The 27,122-nt window shown below is 53.5% G+C and overlaps 4 protein-coding genes across 5 annotated transcripts in view; 2 read left to right on the top strand and 2 right to left on the bottom strand.

Moving 5' to 3' along the window:
* Positions 1-220: 220 nt before the first annotated feature.
* LOC104390987 (C-C motif chemokine 5-like) lies at positions 221-1,687 on the top strand. The gene is made up of 3 exons (XM_010000198.1): positions 221-293; positions 769-880; positions 1,600-1,687. The coding sequence occupies exons 1-3, from the start codon at positions 221-223 to the stop codon at positions 1,685-1,687; spliced, it is 273 nt and encodes a 90-aa protein (XP_009998500.1).
* Positions 1,688-7,591: 5,904 nt separating this feature from the next.
* Positions 7,592-8,675, bottom strand: LOC104390986 (C-C motif chemokine 4-like). Its single transcript, XM_010000197.1, has 3 exons — positions 8,543-8,675; positions 7,953-8,064; positions 7,592-7,679 (listed from the first exon to the last, which is right to left on the bottom strand). The coding sequence occupies exons 1-3, from the start codon at positions 8,613-8,615 to the stop codon at positions 7,592-7,594; spliced, it is 273 nt and encodes a 90-aa protein (XP_009998499.1). The 5' UTR covers positions 8,616-8,675.
* An 8,108-nt stretch (positions 8,676-16,783) lies between these two features.
* On the top strand, positions 16,784-17,831 carry LOC104390985 (C-C motif chemokine 4 homolog). Of its 2 annotated transcripts, none has more exons than XM_010000196.1 (3): positions 16,784-16,853; positions 17,203-17,317; positions 17,756-17,831. In XM_010000196.1, the coding sequence occupies exons 1-3, from the start codon at positions 16,784-16,786 to the stop codon at positions 17,829-17,831; spliced, it is 261 nt and encodes an 86-aa protein (XP_009998498.1). The 2 variants fall into 2 exon arrangements, with proteins under 2 accessions (XP_009998498.1, XP_009998497.1); XM_010000195.1 differs by having other exon boundaries at positions 17,744-17,831.
* Positions 17,832-22,949: 5,118 nt separating this feature from the next.
* The window catches only part of TRIM39 (tripartite motif containing 39), a 4,782-nt gene continuing 609 nt past the window's right edge, over positions 22,950-27,122 (bottom strand). The window contains exons 2-6 of the mRNA XM_010000214.1: positions 26,606-26,701; positions 24,366-24,596; positions 24,213-24,235; positions 23,826-23,938; positions 22,950-23,521 (exon numbers count right to left, since the gene is read on the bottom strand). Coding sequence (XP_009998516.1) covers positions 22,950-23,521; positions 23,826-23,938; positions 24,213-24,235; positions 24,366-24,596; positions 26,606-26,701 — 1,035 coding nt within the window. The remainder of the gene's footprint in view (positions 23,522-23,825; positions 23,939-24,212; positions 24,236-24,365; positions 24,597-26,605; positions 26,702-27,122) is intronic.

Raw genomic sequence — 27,122 nt, 5'->3', positions numbered from 1 at the left:
TTTTTTTTTTTTTTTTTTTTTCAGCATTTCTGAGGCCAAGGTGGTGTGACATCAGCTCTGTTGCCTTCTGGAAACTCCACTCCAGGCCCTTTGCCTTGAAATCTGACTCACGGGGCAACTGTCCCCATAAAAAGCAAGGACCAAACCAGCACCTCACACCAGACACAGGAGGAATCTGCTCGGGTCCAGACTCTGCCCTTGCAGCTCATCTCTGTCCATCATGAAGGTCTCTGCAGTGTCCCTCTCCATCGTCTTCATCGCTGCCCTCCTCCCTCAGGCCTCTCCTGCACCAAGTGAGTACAGCAGCTCTCGGGGTGGATTTATGTTCTCACTGACTATAATTTTGAAGCAGAACTGGAAGAATGGAGCTGCAAATGTTGAAAGCCTGTGTGAACACCTTCTCCTTCTCTCTTCAGACTTCATTTATAGCATTTTTATTTTAGAAAACAATTATACTACTAAGTATCAAAGCTTTCAGGTCTCATCTCCCCTGGTTTTGTTGTTGAGCTTCAGGAGTGGTCCCAGGGTGACCAGAGGAATTTTTATCATTGGAAGTGGGTGGAAAACATGTAACAAGCAAACCCAGCAAGGGCTTTAATTAAGCTTTGGTGTTCACAGCAATTTCTTGCTGACTTTTTGGGGGAATGGGAAGCAGAAGAAGGCTCCACAGCTGATGAAGGGTATGGTTGCCCAAGCTCTTGGCTGGGGAATGTGCAGTTGGTTGAGTTGATGAGTAAAGCTCACACTGGCTTTCCTGGTCTCTTCCAGTTGGGGCTGACACAACTGTGTGCTGCTTCAGCTACACCTTACGAAAGCTGCCCCAGAGTCATGTGAAGGATTATTTCTACACCAGCAGCAAATGTTCCCAGCCAGCAGTTGTGTAAGTACAGACCCCTGCTCTGGGCTCTGGGGAAAGGCTCTGCCAGCTTTGGGGGTCTTTGCTTCTCTTCCAATGGGGCAAGAGCACGTGGTATGAGATACGTGGAGTAATAGATGGGGGCTGCCACCATGGATCCCTTGATTACTCATCCTCCTCAGCTGAGAAATGAGTGGTCTCCTTGGTTGCTTGAACCATCCTGATGCTGGGAATAAGGTGTGGGAAGGATGTCCCTGCAAAGCCAGCAGGACCTCCCAGTGCTGATCATAGAATCACAGAATCCCAAACTGGTTTGGGTTGGAAGGGACCTTAAAGATCATCCAGTCCCACCCCTCTGCATGGGCAGGGACACCTCCCACCAGACCAGGTTTCTTCAAGCCCCATCCAACCTGGTCTTGAACACTTCCAGGGATGGGGCAGCCACAGATTCTCTGGTGTGATGCTTGCAAGACCTGAGGTTCCAGCTGTCCCTGTACTGAATTCAAGCTCTCCTCCCCACTGAGCATGTAGAGGTTCTCCAGGGGACCCTGATATCTCCCTGTCCTCTGGATTTTAACAGGCTCTGCAGCTCCCTGCTGCTTGGGAGTTTTGAAGATGGGAACCTGGAGGGGACATGATCCCCTTGAGAGCTAACCCTGATCACACAGGGCAGGTCAGCATGTGACCCAAGACCCTCATGTCCCCCCTGCAGGGCTGTAACACCTCCTTGCCTGACTTGACAGGTTCATCACCAGGAAGGACCGGGAGGTCTGTGCTAACCCTGATGCCAAGTGGGTGAAGGATTATGTGAACACCCTGGAGCTGCAGTGAGCAGGAGATGAGAGGTCTCTGCCTTGGAGAATCCCTGCAAGACCATCTTGGCACAGACCTAGAATCCCTGCTGATGAGCACAAGGACCTGCTGAGCCACCTTGGGACCCCTGAAGTTCCCTTTGTCTTGCAGAAGTGTCATTTAGCCATGATAATTTAGACACGCTTATGAACAGCCTTGCTGGGGAACCTCCTGGCCTTGCAGACCCCTCCTGGTGTAACCTGCTGTGTGCCATGTGGCTAAACTGTCCCCTTCTTCTGCCTCCACTGCCAAAATGGGAGGGGGATTTTATCCCCAGAGCTATTTGTGGGAAGTGGTCTGGCAAAATTAGGGGTGAGTGTTGCCATGTAAAGCCAGGCTGCCTCCAAGCCAGCCAGCTGAACCTTGGCCATGCATGAACCTTGCCATGGTCCTGCAGATGTTGTAAGACCCGTGTGCCCAGCAGAGAAAGTGAAAAGGTTCTCTGCTTACTCACAGGATGCTCATTGTGGAACCACTTTGTCCAGCTTTGGTCTCCAAACTCTGTTTCTTGCTGCTACCAAAACAATAAAGATTTTTATTTTCTCTCTGTGTCAGCTCTGGAAGACTCAAAGTGACTCCACTCCTGGGGCTTCCCACAGCCTGGTACTGTGTTACCAGTGCAGGGAATGGGTATGGGAAACTTGCAGAGCCTGAGAGGACAGGGGAGGCTGCCAGTGACCAGGACAAAGGTTCCCAGATAGGACCAGAGAGGATCCCATGGCTGCCTCAGCCATGAGGATCTGCAAGGGACCTTGGAAGCCCTGAGCATCCTCCCAGCAAGAGCAGACAGTGGAGGAAGCCCTGAGATGTATGGACACCAAGAGCTGGTACCACCATCTGAACTGATCTTGCCGTTGCATCCTGACAGGGCTCCTGCTGCCCAGCTGCTGAGGGATGGAGGGGGTTCCAAGGGTCCCAGGGATGGAGAGGAGAAGGCTCCAGGGAGACCACAGAGCACCTTCCATTACCTGAGGGGGCTCCAGGAAAGCTGGGGAGGGGCTTTGGACAAGGGCAGGGAGGGATGGGACAAGAAGCAACAGTTTCAAGCTGAAAGAGGGGTGATTTTAATGAGATCTTAGGAAGAAATTCTGTGCTGTGAGGGTGGGGAGACCCTGGCCCAGGTTGCCTAGGGAAGCTGTGGCTGCCCCATCCCTGGCTGTGTTGAAGGGCAGGTTGGCTGGGGCTCCCCAGGCACTGGCCATGGATGGGAGAGAAGGGGAGAAGCAGCAGGAAGGGGCTTGGTTTCCATGATCCCTGACCTCACACAGAGCTTATGTAGATACATGGAATGGAATATTTTGGTCCGTTCTGCTGCTCATCTCATCCACTCCTCCCTACAGGAGGGCTGTAGATACCACTCTCCTGGTGATCTTGCAATCCTGCCAGTAGCTGAAACATTACAGCATTATCAGTCCCCTGGCTGGAACATTTGCTGCTGGTTAGGAGAGAGCTCAGTGAAGAAAAAGAAAGAAAAGCAGTAAAAGGAAAACTGGCTTCAGCCTGGCTCAAACCAGGACATTCCACCCCTTATTCCACACCACGGATATTACACACAGGCTCTATATTCTACCAGCTGTCAAAATCAGGGTTCTCCCCCAGAGCCAGATGTCCTTGAGGGACATACTGTACATGTGCTGCATGTGCAGCTCCACACAGCCATGTCATGGACACAGCATGATGTGCAGGGCCAGCAGGGAACAAGCACTCCCAGCAGGACATGCTCCAGACCAAGGAGTCAGAGCAGCTCGTGCCTGTTCCCCAGGTTACCATCGTGACCCCTTCCTCCTCCAGGAGAGGAAAAACCAACACAAAGACAGAGGTGGATTCACCTGGAGCAGAGAAGGATTGGGAGCAGAGGGCAGCAAGGAGAGCAAGATTCAACCAGAGACACCTTTATGTTCCCATCAGGACCTAAGCAGATACACTGACCTTCTTTGTGCTTAGCACTTACCCAGCAAGTCCCCACTTTCCCCAGGGAAGCACTAATGATGGGATGTATAAACAGTTAGGTTTAGGAGAATGGCTTCTTAAGTGACATGAGCTGCCAGAACACGGGCAGTGTAGGTTGGAAAGACAGAACCCAAAGGGGTTGAGCTGTGAGGCCAAGGTCAAACCATCATCTGTCAAAAGAGCTGCAGGGAGAGCCTGTGTCAGGATGTGCGTCCCTCAACACAGGAGGTGTTTCAGCAGTGTCAGCTAGAAATAACCACAACTGTCCTCATATTGAGAGAAAAAAGGCTGAAAGTCAGAGAAGGTGAGAACTGCCCCATGGGGGCTGCTGGAGAGGGGCCAGGGAATGGGGTAAGGAGCAGAGGCCACCAGGGAGATGATGCAGCCACTGGGTCTGCAGATCTGCACAGCTCACCTCTCCTCCCAGAGCTTCTCCAGCTCCTCTGGGAGAAAGGGGACAGCCACAGGGTTCATGAACTGGGCTACAGAGTGGGTTGCCCATGACACCATGAAGGTCTTGTGACCTTCTGGGTACCTTCTGCCACAGCAGGCAGTGAAGGAAAAGCCTGTGGCTGGTCAAGCAAAGTCATCCTGCCAGTCTTCACGGGAGCAGCTGCCTTGGCTTCTGTCCACCTCTGCACACGAGGAGCCTGTTGGCTGATCAATGGTCACCTTCCAGCAGGCAACTGGGAGCTGAGCTCTTCCCTTGCCTCTCAGCTGGACTCTCATTTCTTCAGCTCAGATCATGGTGAACCATTTGGCCTTTGGGTCCTGACTTGCATCTTGAGCCATAACACTTGGCTCCATGGTTCCCTGTGCCATGTCCCACACAGTCTCATCCCAGCTCACATCCCATGTTACAACACAAATGTCCCTGAACTGCTTGCAGAGCAAAGAAACCTGCAGCAAGGAGAGCTGGGCCACCAGAGCTGAGGTGGAGAAGGGTGTCAAGATCAGGGACTGGGCTAGAGCTGAGCCATCTCCTGCAGGTTTCTGTGCAGCAGAATGGGCTTGTGCTGCCCAGGCTCTAGGATAGGACCATCAAGTGTGGCTGATACATCCCCTGGGTGCAGAAGCTCCAAGTGGCCCCTCCAGGCTGTCCTCTGCAGCCCGGAGCTGGCAGTAGGTTAGAAGCTGTAGCTGGGCTGCTCCATCTGCAGCTCAGCCCTGGGCCACCATTGCTCCTTTGCTCCTCCATCCCCATGGCCAGCACAGACAAACAGCAGCACAAGGAGGCCTGGGGACACCGGCTGGGTCTGTGGTCCCCAGGCAGAGGGACCTGCCCAGGCGGTGCAAGAGGAGATGGACCTGGGGCAGGGGGAGCAGGGGTCCTGGAGCAGAGGTTCTGGAGCAGACTGGCCTGGCTGCTGCTCTTGGAGCTGCTGGAAGGAAACTGAAACCAGAAAGGACAGAGTGGGAAATTCCCACATGCTCTGGGCTACTGGCCAGGGACTGCCTGGAGCTGCAGTGCCAAGTCCTCCAGCCTGTCCCCTGCAGCCCACACCTGGACCACACCTCAGACCCCCCCAGTCCTCCCTTTCACCACAACACCCACCCTCCACCCCTCTCAGGGCCTGGACCCCACATCAGAGCCTGTTTTGGGCTCCTGCAGCACCAATCTCCTCCTCCATGTAAATGCTGACTGAATGTGGAGTGGGCACAAGGCTTGGGATGCCCTCAGGGGTTGAGGAGACCCCAGCACCTCCTTCCATGTCTCCTCACCTGCCCAGCCCTGGCAGCAGCCCCTGTCCATCCACCCCACCACCCTATGCTCCTGTTTCATGGCCCAGTGGGAAGCCCTGCTCAGGGTACCCCCTCTGCTGGGCTCTGTGTCTCCCTCACCACGGTGAGGCTGGGAGAAGATTTTTGCTGGCCCACCTTGTCCCTGCATGGACTTGTCCCACTCTGCTAGGACCCTGTGCCAGGGGAGTGCAGGGACCTTGCCAGGGGTGAGGGAGCCTGTGCCTTTGTTCAGCAGAGCAGTCAGGAGCCAACCCCATGGAGCTGGAGAGAAGCCCTCCATGTGGACCCCACATCACCAGCACCATCTCCTGGGACACAACTGGTGCCTGGGGCTGCTCCTTGCTGGGATGCTGCTCCCTGGGAGCCCCATCAGCCCTCCTGCCCGCAGTCAGCTTTCCAGCCTGGAAAACACAGGACTAGAGGGAAATCACAAGACATGGAGGTGCTTTCCCAGCCCCAGGGCTGCCAAGTGTCATCTCCAGCTGCAGGGGAAAAACTATTCTTGTTTATATTATAGATTTTAAATAATGCGCTTGATTTCGCATGAGTTAGGGAGACAAAACACCAGCTGGGAGAGGATGGCTTCAAGGCCAGGCCAGCCCTAGGTGACCGTGCTGTTGGGGGTCATGTCTTCTCTGTGTGCAGAAGCAGAGTGCAGAGCATGACTGCACTGGCCAAGCTGTGTCCAGCCCCTTGCTTTTGCCCTTGGGAGCTGCTCCATCCCATCCATGTGGCCACGCAAACCTCATCCTGGGAGTGACTGCAGCAGGTTTCACAGAATCCCAAAACAGTCAGGTTAGAAGGTACCTCTGGAGATCATCTAGTCCGAGCCCCCTGCCAGAGCAGGTTCACCCAGAGCAGGGTGCACAAGATGGTGTCCCGGTGGGTTTGAATGTCTCCAGAGAAGCCTCCACAGCCTCTCTGGGCAGCCTGTCCCAGGGCTCTCACCCTCACAGTGAAGCAGTTTTTCCTGATGTTTAGCATGAACCTCTTGTGTTCCAGCTTGTGCCCATTGCCCCTTGTCCTGTCACTGGGAACTACTGAAAAGAGTCTCCTCCTGACACCTGCCTTTTAGGTATTTATAAGCACTGATGAGATCCCCCCTCAGCCTCCTCTTCTCCAGGCTGAGCAGCCCCAGCTCTCTCAGCCTTTTCTCACAGGGCAGATGCTCCATCCCCTCACCATCTTTGTGACCCTGCTCTGGACTCTTTCCAGTAGTTCTTTATTTTCCATGAACTAGGGAGCCCAGAACTGGATGCACTATTCCAGATGGGGCTTCACCAGGGCAGAGGGGAAGGAATTGTTTCCTGGTGGCTGTTTTACCCCTGAACCCTTCCCTTTGTTTTACAGGTGGGAAAGTGAGGAACAACCCCTGCTGGGGTGGTCAGAAAGGAAGCTCAGGGACCAGTTTGGGATGTGACTTGGGCTGGGAGCCATGAGCCAGTGCATGGGATGTGCCTGGGGTGTGGGGAGAGCATGAATGTGTCAGTAAAAGGCCTGTATGTGCAAACAAACACATCTAATTCTGCAGAGGATGTGGGAGGTGGGGGTGTCTGTGGTGGGGGGATGAGGTGTTGGAGCTGGTTCATATATCTGCAGTATGGAAACTTCATGGTTTTGCTTCAAACCATTTCCTATCACCACGTGCCATGCAGGGTGTGCAGATGGGCTCAGGGTGAGGGTCTGGCCCTGTAACCACCACATGGAGACACAGAAAAGGAAAAATCAGAGGTTTGTTTATTTTTTGTCCAAATTCTTTATTCCCCAGAGTCAGAGCTTCACACACACAAGGCAGGGCCACCCATTGCCCACACCTGAGACTCTGAGCCACCCTCCCATAAATACCCTTCCTGGCACTCTCCCATTATTATCCACAGAAGAAAGAGCTGCCTATTCCATATGATAATATCTTAAATAATTTAAAATAATATAAGAACAATAGAGGTGCAGTCCTGTGGGCCTTCCCAGGCCACAGGTGGAGGTGTCAGGGCAGAGGGATGAGGTTTCAGCCTGGCCAGTGCCAGCCAGGGGCAAGCAGCAGCACCCAGCATGAGGTGTTCCCTGGTGCCCCTCCAGCAGCTCCTGGAGCCCTCGTGCAGCTCCTGTTGCCCCAGTGTCCTGCTCCACCACGGGAGCTCAGGATGACAGGGCTCATGCCTGACAGCAGCTCTGCTTGCTGTCCTGCTTTGCTCAGTTCTTCTCCAAGTTCTCCAGGTAATGTTGAACCCAGGGGTCCTTGGGGTTGGCACAGACCTGGACACCTTTCTTTGTGATGAACCTGTGGAACAGGGGTGAGGCTTATCAGTCTCTGCTTGCACCTGCATCCGAGGTGAGCCTGGATCCCAGCTCAGGGGCACTGCAAGGTGTTCTCCCCCATGCCTGAAGCTGATGCTGAAACCAGCAGCTGGCTGGAGTTTCCTTCCCATCCCTCTTCCCAGGCTGCCTCCACAGCTCCTGCAGGAACCTCCCTGGACATTCCCATCCCCTTGGGGTTCCCCCCCCTGCTCTGCCCCCACAGCCCCCCATGCCTGTGAGCAGGGCTGGTGCTTACATGATGGCTGGCAGGCTGCAGCTGCTGCTGGTGCTGTAGTAACTCTGGATGAGCTTCCACGGGATCTTGTGGTGGATGTAAGAGGGGCAGCAGATTCGGACATCAGGTCCAACTGGAAGAGGCAAGGAGGGACAATGTGAGCACATGCTGGGCTGTGCTTTGGGAGCAGCCAGCATGCCTGCTCAGGGAGTCATGTTTATGGGGAAAACAGTGAGGAATTAGAGAATAATGAAGGTTAAAATGGACATTTGGGATCATCTGGTCCAGCATTGTTTGGTAGTAGGTGAAATTCCCACCCAATCATTGCTCAGATCTTCCTTTCACCGTGTCCCCCAGCCCCAGGACAGAGACTAAAGTCCCTAAACTGTAACCAGGAATAAGTTCTCTGAGGCCAGAATGGCTGGATGGCTGGTTGGATGGCTGGCTAGATGGATGGATGATTTTCTAATTCTGGGATTCCTATAAGAATTATCTCAGGGCAGAGTGGAGAGTGACACAAGTGCTGCAAAATTCCCAGTTACCTACCAATGGAGAAATTCTAAAAAAGGCTCAGATCTGTTCTTCTTCACAAATGAAAAAGCAAGACTCACCTGGGGCAGAGAAAGTTTCAAGGCAAGAGGCTGCAATGAGGAGAAGAGCAAGAACAGCTGCAGAGACCTTCATCTTCCCGTGGGGTGAGGACACTGGGAGCAGGACCGGGAGCTCTGGCAGATGCAGCTCAGACTGCAGGAGCTGGATTCAGCTCCCTTTTAATAGGGAGTCCTGGAGGCAGCCAGGAGATGCTGAAGTGGAAATTCCAGAATGATGGCAGAGGATGTCACGAAAGTGAAAGAGCCAAAGGGAATGAGATTTAGAAAGAAAAGAGGTCAGGGAGACCGGGATTGGGCTCCCGCTGGAGCCGCTCTGACTCAGAGCTCCTTTTCGGTTTCATCAAATGAAAAGGAAACTCAAATGTGCCAAGTGCTTTATCTTGGAGGGTTTTTCCCTCCAAGTCTGTACAGCAGAAAGACACAAGTTTTGCCTGGGATTATGCAACTCTGGAAAACGAAACCCAGCAGGCTCTGAAGCTTTCTCGTGCTGCTGTGCCAGGGATTGCTGAGCTGCAGCTCCCACCAGTCCCGGGGTGCTTTGGAGTAACATGGAGCACTGAAGAGCTGAGGCTGGAAACACCTCCTGGAGATCGTCCAGTCCAGACCCTGTTCAAGGCAAGGACACCTGGGAAGGCTGCCCAGGACCTTGTCCAGACAGGCTTTGATTATCTCCAGGGATGGAGACTCCACAGCCTCTCTGGGCAACCTGTTCCAGTGTTTGGTGTTTAAATAGAATTTCCTGTGCTCCTTGTCTTGTCACTGCCCCCCCCCTCCCATCTACTTTACTCAACACACACACACACACACTGATCAGACCCCCCTGAGCCATCTCTTCTCCAGGATGAGCAGACCCAGCTCTCTCAGCCTCTCCTCCTGGAAGAAACACTCCTGTCCCTTAAAGCATCTTCGCAGCCCTTTGCTGGACTCTCTCTAGTATGTCCATATGTCTTTCATACTGGGGAGCCCAGAACTGGACCCAACACTCCAGGAGAGACCTCACCAGTGCTGAGCAGTCAGGAAGGGTCACCTCTCCCCACCTGCAGGGACACTGCTGCTCATGTCCAGCTTTCTGTCCTCCAGGAGCCCTGGGCCCTTTTATGCCAAACTGCTTTTCAGGTTGGTGGGTACCAGTGTATCCTGGTGCCTGAGGGTGTAGGGGCAGGACTTTGCATTTCTCCTTGTTGAGCTTCACGAGGTTTTTGCCAGCCCACGAAGCAGGCCCCTGACAGGGGTGAGATCTGCTCCTCTACACACCTTCCTCCCATAGAGAGGATGTCTTCTGCACTCCTGCTTCCCTGTGTGGCCCCATCCCAAATTTCCTCCCTAAGTCCTGACACAGGTGTCAGGGAAGGAGTTGGATTTCCCAGATTCCTAGCAAGCTCTGGCAGGACTAGCTCTGGCCGTGCTGCGTGGACAGAAGTGGCCACAGCTTTGGGCTGAATGACTGAAAAAAATCCCCAACAGATTATGGCTTTTTGCCATGGAAATAAATGATGCAGAAACCAGCAGTGGAAGTTTTCTGTTCCTCTGTGCTTGCAACTCACATGCTGGCATATGTGAGGGGAAATGCAAAATAGCAGCTGAAGGGTGAGAAATGTTGTGGCTGCAGAACCTCCACTCTGTGGCTGCCACCATCCAGACACAGCTTTGCTCATGGGAACTTCACAGCTTCTGCTCCCCAGCCTGCAACTGGTGAGGAGCAACCCAGAAGGCTGGTGGCCAGTGCAAGGTGGTGGGGAGCTGGGATGGTGAATGTGCTGAGACCTGCATCAGGCAGCTCTGAACTCTGCCTGGAAGCCCTGAGATGGTAGGTTGAAGGACAGGAGCCATCAGTTCCTGGTAATGAGGAGCAGGAGGGTGAGCAGAAGCTGCTGCAGCTGCACTTGCTCTGTGGTGTCATCAGCACTAACCCCTCAGAGCTACAAAACTGCCCTTTCTCAGCAGCCCTGAGAGCTGTGAGAGGCCTCAGCAAAGGGGGCAGAGATAGAACAAAAGAATCCCAGGCTGGTTTGGGTTGGAAGGGACCTTAAAGATCATCCAGTTCCACCCCTGCCATGGGCAGGGACACCTCCCACCAGCCCAGGCTGCTCCAAGCCCCATCCAACCTGCCCTTCAACACTGCCAGGGATGGGGCAGCCACAGCTTCCCTGGGCAACCTGGGCCAGGGTCTCACCACCCTCACAGCAAATAATTTGTCCCTAATATCTCACCTAAATCTACTTTCTAGGCCACCTCCCCCTGCCCAGCAGCTCCCCTGCACTGCTGACTCCCCTGCCACAGGGCTCAAGTCACTGGTCACGAGCCCAGATGCTCCAGAGCCACTGTCCCTTGCTGGCCTCCAGGACCAGCTCCTGTTTCCAGCTTCCTGTTTCTGTATACTGGTTTTCACTTCTCTGTTCAGTCCCAGAGCCTCTGCTGCCATGGTTCCTGCACTTGAACTATTTCTGAGCTGACCCCTCTCGAGCTTCCGCTGTGATTCCTGGAAAGAAGGCATCTTGAATTATTTTGGCATCATGCAGATGGGGACATGGGAATTGTTTGGGTTCAGGCAGGGTAGAAAAAGAAAGCTAAGGTTATTTGAAGAGGAAGACTGTGGGGAAGGATGTTGCAGTGGTGTTGAGTCTTCATCCCCTGGGACAGGAGGTGACAAGGATTAGCCCAAAGGCTTTAAGACTCCTCCAAGCCCCCTTGAAGTCTTACCCTTGCCTAGAGCCACAGGTCACAAAGTAAATACCTGGGGCAGAGGAAGGCAGGAGATGGTGAAGGCTGTCCTGTCCCTGTCACTCCTGCTAGCCATTTGGCCATATACCCACCAGAGGATGCAAGATCTGGGATGTGGGGCTTGGGGTACCCTGGTGGTTTCACCTGGGGCAGAGACACAGTGTCTGTGAGCCAGAGCTTTCTCATAGAAACCCCGGCTGGTTTGGGTTGGAAGGGGCCTTGAAGATCATCCAGTCCCAACCCCCCTGCATGGGCAGGGACATCTCCCACCAGCCCAGGTTGCTCCAAGCCCCATCCAACCTGCCCTTCAACACTGCCAGGGATGGGGCAGCCACAGCTTCCCTGGGCAACCTGGGCCAGGGGCTCACCACCCTCACAGCAAAGAATTTCCTCCTAATATCCAACCTAAATCTCCCCTCCTCCAGTTTTAAGCAATTGCCCCTTGTCCTCTCACTCCTGCCCTTGTCCAAAGTCCCTCCCCAGCTTTCCTGGAGCCCCTTCAGGCACTGGAAGCTGCTCTCAGGTCTCCCTGGAGCCTTCTCTTCTCCAGGCTGAACACCCCAACTCTCCCAGCCTGGCTCCAGAGCAGAGCTGCTCCAGCCCTCCCATCGTCTCTGTGGTCTCCTCTGGACTTGCTCCAACAGCTCCATGTCCTTTTTGTGTTGGGGACCCCAGAACTGGGCCCAGCCTTGCAGGGGGGTCCCACCAGAGCACCCCTTTGGGGTTTTTTCATCCTGTCAGAGCTCTCCATTTTCAGCCTGCTCTTCCTTGCTCTTTCTGGAGGACTCACCAAATATCTGAATGAGGTGGGCTGCCCTCCAGGGCAGAGGGTTCAGCCCCAGCAGGGGATTCAGCCCCACCAGAGACACTTCATCTGGTCCCCTCAGGCATTTACAGGGTTGGGGGGATGTGGAGGGGTGCAAGTCAGGGTGCCCCAGTCCCTGGAGCAGGAGGTGGGGCAGACCAAGGTCACAGCTGCTTCCTAAGGCTCAAAAATTTCTACAACTCAAGTTTTCCCTGTTTCTTTCCTTTCCTTTCAATCCAAGGATGGAGAAGGGTGTGCAGCAAGGAGGCTTTTTGGTTCACTTCAATTTGCTTTGAAATACTCTGCACTTGATCCTCTTTGCTTTGTTTCAAAAGAAAGTCCAGGAAAAATGTGAGGCTTCACTGTTAGAAAATTTTCTTATTCCCCAAGGGAGTTGGTTTTTTTGGTTGGTTTTTGTTAAGTTTCTCAGAAAATCTTCTCCATCTTCTTGGATGGAGGTTGAACCTTTAACGAGACACATTTTTCTTATCAGCTACGAATGCCTTCCGGATGTGACACAATTTCAGGGGAACACGATGGGGTCTCTGGTGAGTCACAGCTGGTGGTGGCCAGTGCTTGCTCCCACTGCCCAGCCAGGATGGAGACAGATGCTTCTCAGTCACTCCCACTTGCTCAGGTTCCCACTGGAGCCAGTTCTGGGACGTGACATCATCTCAGAAATTCCGATATCTCTCCAGAAATACCAAGAATGTTGAGCCTGAGCTTCCTGGCCTCTGATGGAAGGTCAGTGGTGGCTGAGCTCTGAGCAGGGCAGGACAGAGGCTGCTGGAGGTGGCAGTGGAGCTGGTCCTGGAGGTAGTTTCTGAACTCAGGACATTTTTAGTACTTCCTTTTTCTGAGCGAATCCTGACTCCTCAGCATTCAAACCTGCTATAAATAGCAAGTGACATCAGCCAGTCTCACAACTTTTTCCCCCTTTCATTCAAGATCAAGAATTTCCCTCTTTCTTTTGTCACTGAATTTATTTTGAGCATTTGCTTGACTTTGCACTTTCTCCTGGGATTTTCTGGGGGTTTTGCTCTATCCTACCCCTCAGTGGGGACGGATGCACCATCACCTAAACTGCTTTGGTGGCCTGTCCTGCTGCCCCCAGCACTGTCTGCTGCTGGGGGGCAAGGGTAGAGCACAGGCTGGGTCATGAAGCCATGTAGATGTGCTGTTGAGGGACATGGTTTAGTGGTGGACTGGGCAGTGCTGGGTTAATGGCTGGACTTGATGATCTTAAAGGCCTTTTCCAACCAAAATGATTCTAGGATTCGATGAATCCTGGAACCACCCGGAGCCTCAATGGAAAATCTTCCATCTCACACCACCATTTTGCTGTCCTATGAAGCTAAATCCCTCCTCAGATGCTCCAACCCACTTGGACTGTCCATGGTGGTCTCTCCATCTCAGACCCCCTCCCAGGTTAGATGGCTCTTTATCAGCAGCTTCTCTCTGAAAGAGGGAAGGGCTGGAAGAAACCACTTTCTCATTTCATCACGACTGGATTGAGTAAGGAAACATTGAGTAAGGAAACATTCCAACATCCTGTGGTATCACCAATATGACTGTAGCCTCCCACCTCTACCCAGCCTGCAGAGAGCTGGCAGAGGAGAGGGGATGTCAGAATTCTAAGGAAAAGCCAGACCTTCAGGAAACATCACCCAGATCTTTGGGTTATTTGAGTCTTTCAGCAGCAGGAAAGTTGCAGCCCTTGCCCAGCCCTGTCACACAGAGGAACCACACATATCTGAGCTTCAACTGACTCAGCTGAAATAAGGATTTTTTTTTTTTCTAATTAATTAAAAAATGTTCCCTGACAGCCCGGCATCACTTGGCACCCGTTGCTGACAAAGGTACAAAAGCACCAGAGGTTTTCAGCTGCTCAAAACTGAAAAGTGTCTGATTGCAAAGATTTGAATAATCACTGTGGGTTTCCAACTGATTCGTGTGTTTGGATGAAACTTGGTTGTATCAGAACATTCCTGCACCACGACTCGGGCTGCCTGGGGAGCAGGACAGAGCCAGAGGACTGTGGGTGGCAGATCTCAAGAGACAACCCATAACTGAAGACACAGCATGAGGAACAGCTCAGAGGCAAACCAGGCTCTCAGGTCCATCTGCAAGTCCCATTCCCCAAACAGATGGACAGAGAAGCTGGGCCAGGCCCTGCTCAGAGCTCAGCACCAATTTCAGGTCCAGCATTGGGCCCAAAGCCATGTTCCCACCTCCTGCCTGGCAAGGGGCCCTGTCTGCAGAGGCAGGTTCTCTCCTCATCCTCCCAGTATATGCTGGGACAGGAAAGCTGACAAGTGGAGGGGGTACAGGGGTCTGAACTGATGGGTGAATCTGCAAGGAGGAGATGACAAAGGAAAAGATGGAGAGGGAACGAGAGTCACAGAATCACAGAGTGGTTGGGGCTGGAAGGGACCTCTGGAGATCATCTGGTCCAAACCCCCCTGCTAGAGCAGGATCACCCACAGTAGTTCCCACAGGAACACGTCCAGATGGGTTTTTAATATCTCCAAAGATGGAGTCTCCATAACCTCTCTGGGCAGCCTGTCCCAGGGCTGCTACCCTCACAGTAAATAAGGAAAAGGAAAACTTATGTTTAGTTTGAACCTCCTCTGTACCAGCTTGTGCCCATTGCCCCTTGTCCTGTCACTGGGAACTACTGAGAAGAGTTTGGTCCCATCCTCCTGACACCCCCTGCAGATATTTATAAGCACTGATGAGATCCCCCCTCAGCCTCCTCTTCTCCAGGCTGAGCAGCCCCAGCTCTCTCAGGCTTTCCTTATCAGGTAGATGCTCCAGTCCCCTCAACATCTTTGTGGCCTGTGCTGGACCTTCTTTCAGTAGTTCCTTGCCCTTCATAAACTGGGGAGACCATAACTGGACACAGCTTGGTCGTGGTGTGGCCAGGAAGGAGGTGATGCTTGGCTTGGCCAGCTCCACCTTTGCTCCATGGTGTAGATCTACCTTCTCCAGCCAGGGTGAGGGACAGGAACACCACCACAGCTCTCAGCAGGAGCCACCCTGTGGATGTGCCACCTCTGGGACTTCTCCTGGACAAGTCCAGGACCACTTTGTCCTCCAGACTCCTTTCTGCCAACCTGATGTGGCTGCTGGAGGGCTGTGCTCCCCACACAGTGCTGGAGTGAGATCTGGAAAACACTGGGTTATTTTCAGAAGGTTCCTGGGTCTGTGGCCAGGAGCCTTTAATAGAAACATGGTGAGTCAGTGCCCAGCACCACAACCAGGGTGGTGTGGTTGAGTTCCTTTACGTTATCATCCTTCCACTGACTGGCAGGCAGCATCTGCCAAGACACCACTCAGTGTTGTCAAAAATACTGACATGGACACCTGACCAAGAAACATGGCTGCTTCCCTCTTAGAATCACAGAATCATTAAGGTTGGAAGGGACCTTAAAGATCATCATGTTCCAACCCCCCTGCCATGAGCAGGGAACCCACTACTAGACCAGGTTGCACAAAATCTTGTCCAACCTGGCCTTAAAAAAAAAAAAGCTTCTTGAGGCAGATGTCCTTGTAGGAACACCTCCTTAGGGACAGGCAGCTGTCAGCATTTCCCAGAGCATCCATCACCTCCTTGCCAGGCCTTCCCTCTCCTCCTCAGGGCTGGACAGGTGTTTGATAGATCTCCATGGCAGCCCTTCTTCCCCATGAGCCATCCCTGGTGGCAGCCCTTGCCCAGTCTTTGCAGAGCTCTTACTCTCCCCTATACAATGTGGTCCTTCCTCCTCATGCGATTTTGTCTTTTCTGCTGAGACCAGATACTCTTTTCTTTGCAGAAATCCCAGTTTCTGCCCTCATCCTCCAGTTAACCCAAATCTGGTCTTCAGAAGCAGTGTCTTCTTCCTCACCCTGCTCCTGGAGCCCCTCCTGCCTCACCTTCAGGGTCACAGTCAATGTCTCCATACTTGTTTTGGCTCTCTGCATCTCCATGTCCAGCAATGATGGGCCTCACCTGTCAGTACCTGCTGAAATTAGTCATCTGGGGTCTCACAGGATCTGGAGCATGAGAGGCACCTCCAGGAGATAATGCCTCATCTCAGCTCTTCCTTTAAACTGAGGAGGAAACTCAGAAGCTTTTGCTTCTGGGACTCATGACTGAGATGTCCTGCCCACCAGTACCTGTGCTGGTGCTGTCAGGGCTGCAGGACACGTCCTGGGTCTGCTCAGACTACATGAAGCACGTGCAGGACATGGACCCTGGTGGTGACTGCTCCCAATTCCTGCTACTGGGACAGCATGAGGAACACCCCAGGGCAGTGGAGACTTCAGCCCCTTCTCCCCTGGCTGGTTTCATCCCACCCATACCCTTGGGCTTGGAAGGACACCCTCTCTGCTCCAAGCTGCTTGGGCAGGTTGTGTAACATGGGCCTGTTGACACACACAGGAACCTCCACAGGGGAACTTCTTTCTGAGGGACATGCATGAAAGAAGCAGAAATAGCAACGGTGACCGCTTTGTATCCTGTGTCCTCCTGGGGCTGGTGCTCTGTTCCACCACAGGCTGCACCACGAGCAGCCTCTTCTCAGGGGGAAATTCCACGGTGCCTACGCAAGCTGCCGCAGGGACCTCCCCACCCAATAAATTGGGGAGCTGCTGACTGTCTCAGCACCAGACAAAGAAGAGGCTTCAGAGCTCCACTTGCCTGCCTCAGCTCCAGCCACCACTCCTCAGCTGACATGAAGGTCCCCGTGGTTGCCCTCGCCATCCTCGCCGCCGCTCTCTGCCACCAGAGCTCTGCCGCGCCACGTAAGTTCAGCCTCTCCCCGTCCTCTCTAGCCGGGGACAGGAGACGTGTTGCTGCCGGGACAGGGGGCCTTCTGCCAGCCCTTCCAGCCCTGGTCCCTTCCTGTGTCAGACCAGCCCCTGGCAGGAGCTCCAGGGCCATCGGGGCTCTCCTGCATAGGAAGGCACAGCTCAAAGCAGGGCATGGACCTTGTCAGCTCCAGCAGAGGGTAAACCCAGAAGAGAAAGAATTAAAGGAAAAAGAAAAAAAGATCTTATCTTCCCTCTTCCTCCTCCATGTCCTCCTGGCTCCCCAAGCCCCCTGTCCCTGCTCCCCTTCCTGCTTGCTGATGACTGTCCTTGCCCTTCACAGTTGGGTCTGACCCTCCCACCTCCTGCTGCTTCAGCTACACGTCCCGGCAGCTGCCCCGCAGCTTCGTGGTGGAGTATTATGAGACCAACAGCCAGTGCTCCCAGCCCGCTGTCGTGTGAGTCCTTCAGCCAGGGGATCATGGAAGGGGTTGGGGTGGGAGGGACCAACTGGGAAAGATCCAACTCAACCTGCTGCCATGGACAGGGACACGTTTCATGAGACCAGGGTGCTCCGTGTCCTCCAGGGAGGAGGTGGCTCTCCCTTTGAGCTGAGAGGGAAAGATCCCTTTCCAAAAGACATCCTGGGGGGTGGGAGGGATGGTGGGATGAGGTGCAGATGCTCCATGAGCTCAGCATCCAGGAGCTCAGCATCAATCCTTCTCCAACACCTTGCAAACTAAGTGGTGGCTGCTTGATGCGATGGCCCAGCAAACTGTGTGCCCAGACCCTGCTGGTCCTTGTGGGAGGCCGGGTTGGGGACCCGGCTCCTTCTCTCCATACCATGCTCTCCCACCAAAACCATCCCTCTCTGCACCCCACAGGTTTGTCACGAGGAAGGGCCGTGAGGTGTGTGCTGACCCTGAGCAGAGCTGGGTCCAGCAGTACGTCAGTGACCTGGAGCTGAACTGAGGTGCCAGGCCCACCCTGCTGCCCTGCGACAGGACACACCACCTGCCAACCACGAAATCCAGAATGTGCCATAATTTGACTCCAGTGTTCTGCTATTTAATTTTCACAGGGGAGGGATCAGGTGCAATAACTCCACTCTAGACAAATGAGAATATTATTTAATAGATATATATTTTTTTAAATCCAGACTCACTGTATTTAATTAACTGTAATTTTTATGTCATATTTAATTTACATTTTAAGAAATAAATATTTTTGTAAGAACTTTCTATCCTTGCCTCTGTTACAATTCTTTGCCATGGCAATCATAGGATCATGGAAGTTTTTTGGAAGTATTTCATTAGACTCTGGTTTACCTGGGATGTGAGGCTGAGCAGACATGTCCTTCATCTGAGACAAGGTGTGTTTTCTCCATGCTTCCAAATCCTGCCCATCTCTGGAGATGACACCTGTGCAGAGATTCACAGTCCCCCTCTATTCCCCTGCCAGTCCCCAGCCCCAGCCCCAGGGCAGGATCTGCCCTGTGAGGAGACATCTCCACTGCAGCCCTGGGGCTGAAGGACACAGAGCCTACAGCACTGCTGACACTGAGGTTGCTCTGATCACCGTGCAGGGTCACCCAGGGAGCACCATCCAGCCCACACACTCTTGGCCTGTTGCAAACAACCCTGTGCACCAACGTCCTTAACAACCTGACTCACGTTCAAGCCACCCACACCAGACACCTCCCCCAGGCACCTCAGAGAACTCCTTGTCACTGTTCCAAGAGCCTGCCGGGACTCCTGCATTGCTCATGTCTTTCATGATCTCACACCCACTCACATGTGACAGCTCAGAGGAGCCCTCAAGGTGCAGCAGGGAGCACAACTCACTCTCACTTCCACCCCCAGGCACCAAGGTGTGAACAAAGCCCCCAGCAGCAAGGGGCAGGGGCAGCAGCTGCCTCCAGGGACACCAGGCAGCCGTGGGCAGGTGGAGAAGGCATCCCCGGCCACCTCCTGAGCCCCCCTGTTCTGCAAAGGAGGGGGAGGAGGGCAGGGAGGTGGGTGGTCCAGAGCAGGGACAGGCAGGCAGGGGCTGCAGCACCCGTGTCATCATTAGCCAGGGATGACCCTGCCCACTGCAGAGGGTACGTTTCATAGAATCATGGAATCATGGAAAGGTTTGGGTTGGAAGGGACCTGAATGATCATCCAGTTCCAACCCCTCTGCATGGGCAGGGACACCTCCCACCAGCCCAGGCTGCTCCAAGCCCCATCCAACCTGCCCTTCAACACTGCCAGGGATGGGGCAGCCACAGCTTCTCTGGGCAACCTGGGCCAGGCTCTCACCACCCTCACAGCAAAGAATTTCTTCCTAAGATCTAACTTAAATCTCCTCTCTTTCAGTTTTAATCCATTGCCCCTCATCCTCTCACTACAAGCCCATTTAAAAAGTCCCTCCCCAGCTTTCCTGGAGCCCCCTCAGGCTGAACACTGCCAAGTCTCTCACCCTGTCTCCAGAGCAGAGCTGCTCCAGCCCTTGGATCATCTTCAAGGATCTTCCCATGTCCTTCTTGTGTTGGGGACCCCAGAACTGGGCCCAGCCCTGCAGGGGGGTCTCAGCAGAGCGGAGCAGAGGGAATATCTGCCATACCTGTAAGTGCAGCAGGTGTTGATGGAGCTGAGTGATGCCAGAAAACCTGCCAGTGGTGCAGCCCCTGGAGGAACCCTTAGGATTTCCCAGTGCTCACCCCTGGGGCTCAGGGGCTGCTGATGGTGCTCACCCCTCCCAGAAACCACTTTGTGGGGTGCTCAGGGAGTACCTGCTGGAGACAGGGCACCAGGCTGGAGGCAGCAGATGGTAAGAAAGGGGAGGCTGAGACCTAAAAAGAAGGTTGGGTCTACAGAGGGTTTCCTCTGGATTCAGGCCAAACCAAGAGCAGTGGTGTCCAAGGTTTCAGAATTTGCAGACTACAAAAAGAGACTCGTTCTGCAACCCGAGTGTGGCATTTGCTGACTATTTTGTGCAATGTATCTCAAAGTAGCTTTTTAATAAAAACCCTGGGGAAGTCTGGCTGGGAACAAAATAAAATCATTGCTGTGATAAGAATCACATCATCGGTATAATGTTCCTGCACATCTCTGTGTGTTTTTTATATCACTCTGGTACCTCTGTGGGCATTTTAAGTAGCAACAGCCAGGGGAGAGGGAAATCATCCTGCACCTGAAGAGGCTCTTCCCAGAGACACCAAGATGGGGGATCATGTCTCTTCTGGGGGGTAGGCACCCAAAAAAAGGGATGCAAAAGTAGGTGGTTTTGCATGTCCTGTTTTCCTGAAGCAGCAATATACCCCGGACTTCCAGGGCTGGGGAAGACACAGAAGGTAGAAACAGCACCCGCTATCACCTCCGGCAGGGCCAACAGAGGGCAGGGTGGCAGTGAAGACAATTTCTGCTCAGTTCTTAGAAAGATGCAGACGGCTGCTCACATCCCCTGAGATGGATGACAAAGCGTTTCCACTGTACTAGAAGGGGAAGAAAGATGTTGACATTTGTTGAGAAAGCACATTTCTAAAACTGCTGGTCTGTAAAGTTTGGCTGCTCTACAGGGGACACTGTCAGTGCCCCTGGGTGACTAAACTGCCCCCGGAGCCAGAGCCTAAAACTGTAACATTAATCTACTGAGTGCTCAGAACATCAGCTCCCAGTGACCAGCACCAGCCCACGGCTGTCCTGCTGGACATGGTATCCTGAGGGATCACTGCCCTCAGTAGAACCAGGCACCTTGAGCAGATCAGCCCAGGGACCCCCCACAGCAGGAGACTGTCTCAACACAAAACGTCCCTGCCAAGCATGTGTAGATGCCTGTGTGATGCCCATCTCCCTTCAGCACATGGAAGTCAGATGGAACTGGTGTGACTGAGGTCAGCCTGGCACAGACGGGTCAGCCCCTTTGGTCACAACCTCACGATGCCATGTGAGGGCCACCAGCTTGATGGAGCTGGGGAGCAGGAGCACTTGTGCATCTAACCCATGTGCTCAGGTTGGACCATGCTGCAGCCATCCCTCTGGTTGAGGTGGGTGGGCCAAGCAGGACTTGGCCAGGCAATAAAATCCTCCATGGAACAGGGGCAAGGTCGACTTGTCATGACTTATGCAGAAACCTGCTTGGAAACAGCTTTGGGAAAAGCTTCAGCTTGAAGTCAGCAGGGAGGTGTGAAAGTCAAGTCCCAGCTTTCCTCCAGCTGCCCATGGCCACCCAGTCTGGCCATCTCAGGGCAGACTGGTCGCTGTCCCAAGCAGTTTCTTAGATGCTGGGAGTCAACCAGATGGAAAATTTTACAGCTTATTCAGAGCTATTTCATTCCTTCAACCTTTACCCTCCTTCCTGCAACAGGCAGATTCATGATTTCTAGGAATGCTTTGGATGCTGCATTTGGGTGAGTTCACATCCTTCCTGCTCATTCATCTCTTCCCCCTATTCGCAAGACCTGCAAAGTGTTGCATTTCCTCCTGCCTCTTCTGGAAATGCTCTTCATCCCTCTGGTGCTGCAGCAAGTGCCACTCATCTGTCACCTTGCCATGCACGGTCAGATTACTCTCACTTTCTGGACAGTTTCCATCCCACCACCTTCTCCTACCCCCTATTCAGTGACATTTAGCCTGGTCCCTGCCCAACAGCCACCCTGAGCAACAGGCTTCCCTGACTGTCCTCATCACTCCCCCCACAACTGCCTCTGCTCCCAGCCCTTGGTCAAGACCTCAAAGCTCATGTCCTTTCTTATCTTCTCCATAAACTCCATCTGTAAGATCTCCATGGAGGTCAATGAGCTGCAGAGCCAACCATTGCTCTTCTCCTTCCTGAGCCATGAGAAAGCCGTGAGGCTCTTCCAGCTGGGCTGTCCTCTCTGCCACGCAGCCTCCAAAAGAAGAAGACTGGAGCTGAAGGGAGAAGGGTAGGAACCCCCAAAATAGAACAACACTCAGCTGACAGGAACTGCTACCTGAAGTCCAGGATCATTTTTCACTAGGAGCCTCCTAAAGTATCATCCAGGACATCCCCAGAGAACCTGTGCTCATTATTTGAGATCTTGCTTTATCATATCTTATTTTATTCAAGTTGAAACAGTCTTTCAATGAAGCAGCTTCATTCTTTTTGTCTGAAGTCTGCCCTGCCTTGTGCAGGGCATGAAGAGACCAAATAGCAGAGGTGACTTTTGGAGACATCAGCCCCCAAAGTGTCCCCATCCTGCAGTGGGTAATTCACCACTCCCCATACTTGGAGACTTCCAGCCCATGGGGCTGGGGAGGGGAGGTGGAGCTACCAAGTCTGGAGATGATCTCCCTGCTAGGGGAAGAGAGGGAGCAGCCCAGGAACCACCAGGCAGTGAAGCACCCACACCCATAGAGATGACCCCTTGCCTTCACCCCAGACCCCAGCACCCTGAGGATGAGGCACGGCCAAGGACACAGGCAGCTGCTGTTACCCAGTTACAGCTTGGCAGGTGCTGCCACGTCCCACTGGTGCCACAGTAAGATCTCTCCAGGACCCTCTTTGGGCCAGAGAGGGCCCAGCCCAGCAACAACCCTCTAAGATGCCAGGGATAAGCTGAGGTTGATGAGTTGGAATGGGTGCACCACAGAACCACACTACTGACCACACAAAGCTCCCCAAATCAACCCTTTATTGCCTTGTTTCAGTGTAATTCATACCAAAAGCAGAACCTTCTCCAGCAGCTCATGAGGTGAGTGGCAGCACAATGGTTGCCACTGGGTTCCCCTGTCCCTGTCAGCAGTGCAGTAGATTGTGACACATCCCCACTGCAAAGTGCCCTTCCCAGCACAGGCATGGCACTGCATGGATGTCACACTTGGTGGGTCACCCCAAGTAGCCAGGAGCATGCAAGGGGAAAGGGACAACTGGCCACCGACAACTGGCTGCTGGACACTTCTACAGTGGGACAACTGCACATGGGTCAGCAGATGGTGGTCGTCAGTTGGCAGTGGGCAGTTGTTTTAGACCCACACATGGAGACCCTGCCATGATGCTCACCAAGGCACCCAGCTATTTCCCTGGTGCTGCCCTGCTCACAGCAGGAACCAGTTGGGCTCCCAGGTCTCTGCCCACTTGTGAGAAGTCACAGGATGATGCACCCAGTCTCCTGCGTGTCCCTGACCCAGGAGATCACTAAGGGCTCTACGTTTCTGCCCCCCAAAAAGGAACCCAGGTAGAAGAAAGGCCGGAGCTTCCCCGAAAACTTGTCAGTAAAGGTGTAAATGTGGGAGTGGTCGCTCACATTGTAAAAGGAGATTTCTCCTGCCTGGTAGTCCAGGAAGATCCCAATGCGCCGGGGCCTCACACCCAGGGTCAGGGGGGACACGGGTGATGTGAGGGCCTCATAGCTGCCCCCATTCTGCAGCCGCAGCACCCAGTAGCCATTACTTGGGGAGAAGAGGACGTTGCCTTTCCGGCTCGCAGACTCCAGGCACAGCCCCAGGCCCCACTCGGGCTTGTCTCCCACCTGCACCTCCCAGTAGTGGCGGCCTGAGAAGAAGCTCTGAGCACCCAGCACCACCGGCACGGCACTGAACCTCTTGGGGCTGTCGAAGAGAGAGAGAAAGAGCCTCTTGCTGCCACGCCGCACGCTCTTGCGGTCCTCGGACAGGGCAAGCTCGGGGTGCGCCGTCTCAGGGTCCAGAGTCACGTCCACTGAGTGAGAGAAAGGTGGAAGGACAGATTCAGAAGCAGCCAACGCTGAAAGCAAGAGCTGGTGGGCAACAAGGAGCCTGAAACTCCTGAGTGACCTCCTACGCTTTCAGGGTTGCCTTGCAACCCATCCAAGATCAGAAGGAGGAAGATTTCCCCAGCATGAAACCAGCCAGAACTCATCAGGACACAAATTGGGAACAACTGGACAAAGCTTGTTGAAGAAAACTCCCCTTGCTCGAGGCTATGGTTGAGGGGGACCAGAGCCTAAAAGTGCCAGGACCTGGCACAAAAGTAGCCCCCTCACCTCTGAACTTCTTCAGCATGTCTCTCATGCCCAGGCAGTGCTCAGGGATGCTATAGTTTTCCTTCAGGGTCACAGACACAGGCTTGGGGGACTGGAACTTCACCTCCTCACACCTGAAAGGAGAACAATTCCCATGGGCTACATCCAGCATCTCACCTTACCACAAGGCCAAGAAAGGCCTTGGCTCTGGGGTCCTGGGAGAAGAGGATAGAGTCTCTTCTGCCAGCCCCTGCTGCTGTCAGACACTTTGTCATCCTCAGCGAGATGCTGGGCAGGGTGGATCAGGTGGGGCTGGCATGGAGCAGACTGGCATGGAGCAGACCTGAACAGCTCACTTAGAGCCAGGAGGCAGCCAAGCTGGTAGGAGGAACAAGGAGGGGCACCTACCTGCTCAGGATGCTCTTCATATCCTAGAGAAAGAAAATAAAAAGCCTTCTGGGTGTGGGGCTCCAGAACCTGGCGACCACCAGCCAGCCTGGCCCTGGCCACCTGCTCAGACAGCAAAGGTTGGGGTTAGTGGTGCTGGTGGCAAAGCCTGACCTTGAGCAGTGTGTCAGCCGGCTGCTGGGTCTTCTTCTTTATCTCCAAGATCAGCTCCTCCAGCACGATCTTCTGCTCCATCAGCCTGGTCAGGTTTTCAGTGATCATCAGCAGAATCTGCTTCTCCTCCTCCTCCAGCTTCTGGAGCAGCAGCTTCTCCTCATCAGCCAGCAGCCGATGCAGCTTCCCAAACTCGCTCACAATCCTCTCCCGCTTCTTCTTCACTGTGTCCTTGCCATAAGAAGACACATGAGGTGAGGAAAGTCAACGTTAGCCAGGCAGCTGAGACAGGGCTAGGTGCTCCAGCATCCACACCCCACACCAGGTTCTGGGAAAACACCACATTTTTTAAAAAAAAACAACAGCCAGAGGCTCTGCTGCTGCATGTCTATAACTCCTGAGCTCCCCCTCAACACCACCAGTTACCATCAGTAGCACATGTATAATGATGTCTCAGGGCAGCACGGAGGCTGCAAGGAGATGCCATCAGATGTTTGTTACTGGATGTGGTACAACAGCCTGGAGGAAAACTGGAGAAATTCACAGCAAACAGAAAGAGGTGAAAGAAGTGTCCAGGCTGAGGGAGGGATGGGAAGGGGGAGCCAGGGGTGACACTCCTCCAGTATGACCAGAAGAGGCCACGAAGGTGATCAGAGGACTGGAGCATCTCCCCTATGAGGACAGGCTAAGGAAGTTGAAGTTGTTCAGTCGGGAGAAGAGGAGGCTTCATGGTGACCTTATAGCAACTTTCCAGTATCTGAAGGGGCCCTAAAAGAAAGCTGAGGTAGGGCTTTTTACACAGGTGTGCAGTGAGAGGACAAGGGGCAATGGTCTGAAGCTTAAAGAGGGGAGATTCAGGGTGGACATTAGGAAAAAATTCTTTGCTGTGAGGGTGGTGAGACCCTGGCCCAGGTTGCCCAGGGAAGCTGTGGCTGCCCCATCCCTGGGGGGGTTGAAGGGCAGGGTGGATGGGGCTTGGAGGAACCTGGGCTGGTGGGAGGTGGCCCTGCCCCTGCAGAGGGGGTGGAACTAGGTGATCTCTAAGGTCTCTTTCAACCCAAACCATTCTATGATTCTATGACACCCCAGGTGCCCAAGAGCTCACCCTACAGCCTGCAACAGGGAGGGCCTGTCAGAGCTTTAGGGGATTTCACCACAGCATGAAAAATTGGCCCTTTGCTGGAAGTACCAGGAGACAGGACCGTGAATCCCCAAGATGCAGAAGAGAAATGAAACGAAACTGAACTGTTGTGTTGTGGTGGTTTTTTTTTTCCCTTATTTTTTCCTGTCCAAGCATGTGATTTCTTGGAACTGAGTCACAAAGGCTTGATAAGCCAGGACTGTCACAGCCCCCATACCCTGGCAACCTGCAAATGACATTTTTTCCCTTTTTCCTGAAAAAGAACAACCAGCTTCTGGGCCAGGAGGAAGCTGGAAGCAGCCAAACCATGACCCCTAACTCAGGAACAGAGGGGAGACTGACATGGGTCCTTCACAACCTCCAGCGCCAAGGGGCAGGCAGGGGCACCCCAAAAACCCCACTACACATTTGTCTAGGCTGCAGTGAGCAGGGCTGGGGAGCTGAGCATATAGCTAGGGGAGTCCAGAGAAACTGTTTTCTCTGCTCAAGCTGATTAATCACCAGCTCTAGCTCAGGGAGGATAAATCCAACCAGCAGTTTCGTTTCATTTTCTGCAGTTACTTTTACTTTCCAGCGTGGAGGAACTTGAAACGCAGCCATGGTGCTGGTGTCAAACCTCCCTGGGACTGCCTGGAGTCAGGCAGAGGTGCAGTAATTTGGCTTTTGCTTTTTCTTTTTTTTTTATTTTTCCTTTTCCTTTCCTTTTTCATAATAAAACCACTCCTGGTTCCCATTGCTGTGGAGCAGAGCACACTGCACTGCTCATTCATAAGCCAAACACATTGTAAAAACAAAAAAGGATATAAAGATAGAAAGAATATATACATATATATAAACATCTGTTTAACTGGCTCCTCGTGCTCGGGGGGGCTGGTGTGCTGCCCTGTGCCCAGCTTTTCCTTGCAATAGTTTTGAAATTTTTTGTGATCACTGAGCCTGTGATCAGCACCAACCCTCTACAGGTCAGTAGGACACGGGGATGTGTCCCATCCTGAGGACAATGCAGAATTCACGGCCCCTGAGAAGAGGATTCAGAGTTGGTTTTTTAGTTGCTGATCTCTGAGAAGCTCATGCGTTAAGAATTAAGCCAGGCACCTGCCTTGCATTCCTGGGTTTTCATTCTTTCCACTGACTCATGCTTCTTCACATCCTCCACTTCCTTTGAAAGATGTTCCAGGAATTTCTGGAGTTTTAACTGAAAAGGGAAGAAGGACCAGGCTCAGCTCACCCCGGCAGCTCCCCGGGACAGCCGGTGCCAGCGAGCAGGGACAGTGACCCAGCGCCAGGCAGTGCCAGTCCTGGCACCCGCACCCGCAGCTGTTCTCTTGGCTCCCCTCTCAGCATTAACCCGCTCCACGCTCCTTGGGTTTTCCCCGAGTGCTTCTGACTCTGTGGGGTTTGGCACCGCTGGGATGTGGGGTTTGGGTACATCTACTGCAGCACAACACCCCCGGGGCAGCTCCCACCCCCCTTCTCTGTCCCTGCTCTCCGGGTGGGTCTGGGTGCCCGCACAGAGCGGGACCCCGCGGGTCCAGCCTCCAACCCAAGAGCGGAGCAGCAGGGCGGGCACCCACAGCTCTGCCACCCCCTCCTGTGCTGCAGGGTGACCCGGTGGG

Source organism: Chaetura pelagica, unplaced genomic scaffold, assembly GCF_000747805.2.
Source record: "Chaetura pelagica isolate M959 unplaced genomic scaffold, ChaPel_1.0 scaffold516, whole genome shotgun sequence".
Taxonomy (NCBI): Eukaryota; Metazoa; Chordata; class Aves; order Apodiformes; family Apodidae; genus Chaetura; species Chaetura pelagica.
Note: the sequence above shows the minus strand (reverse complement) of the source record. Positions and strands in the feature narration are given on the sequence as shown.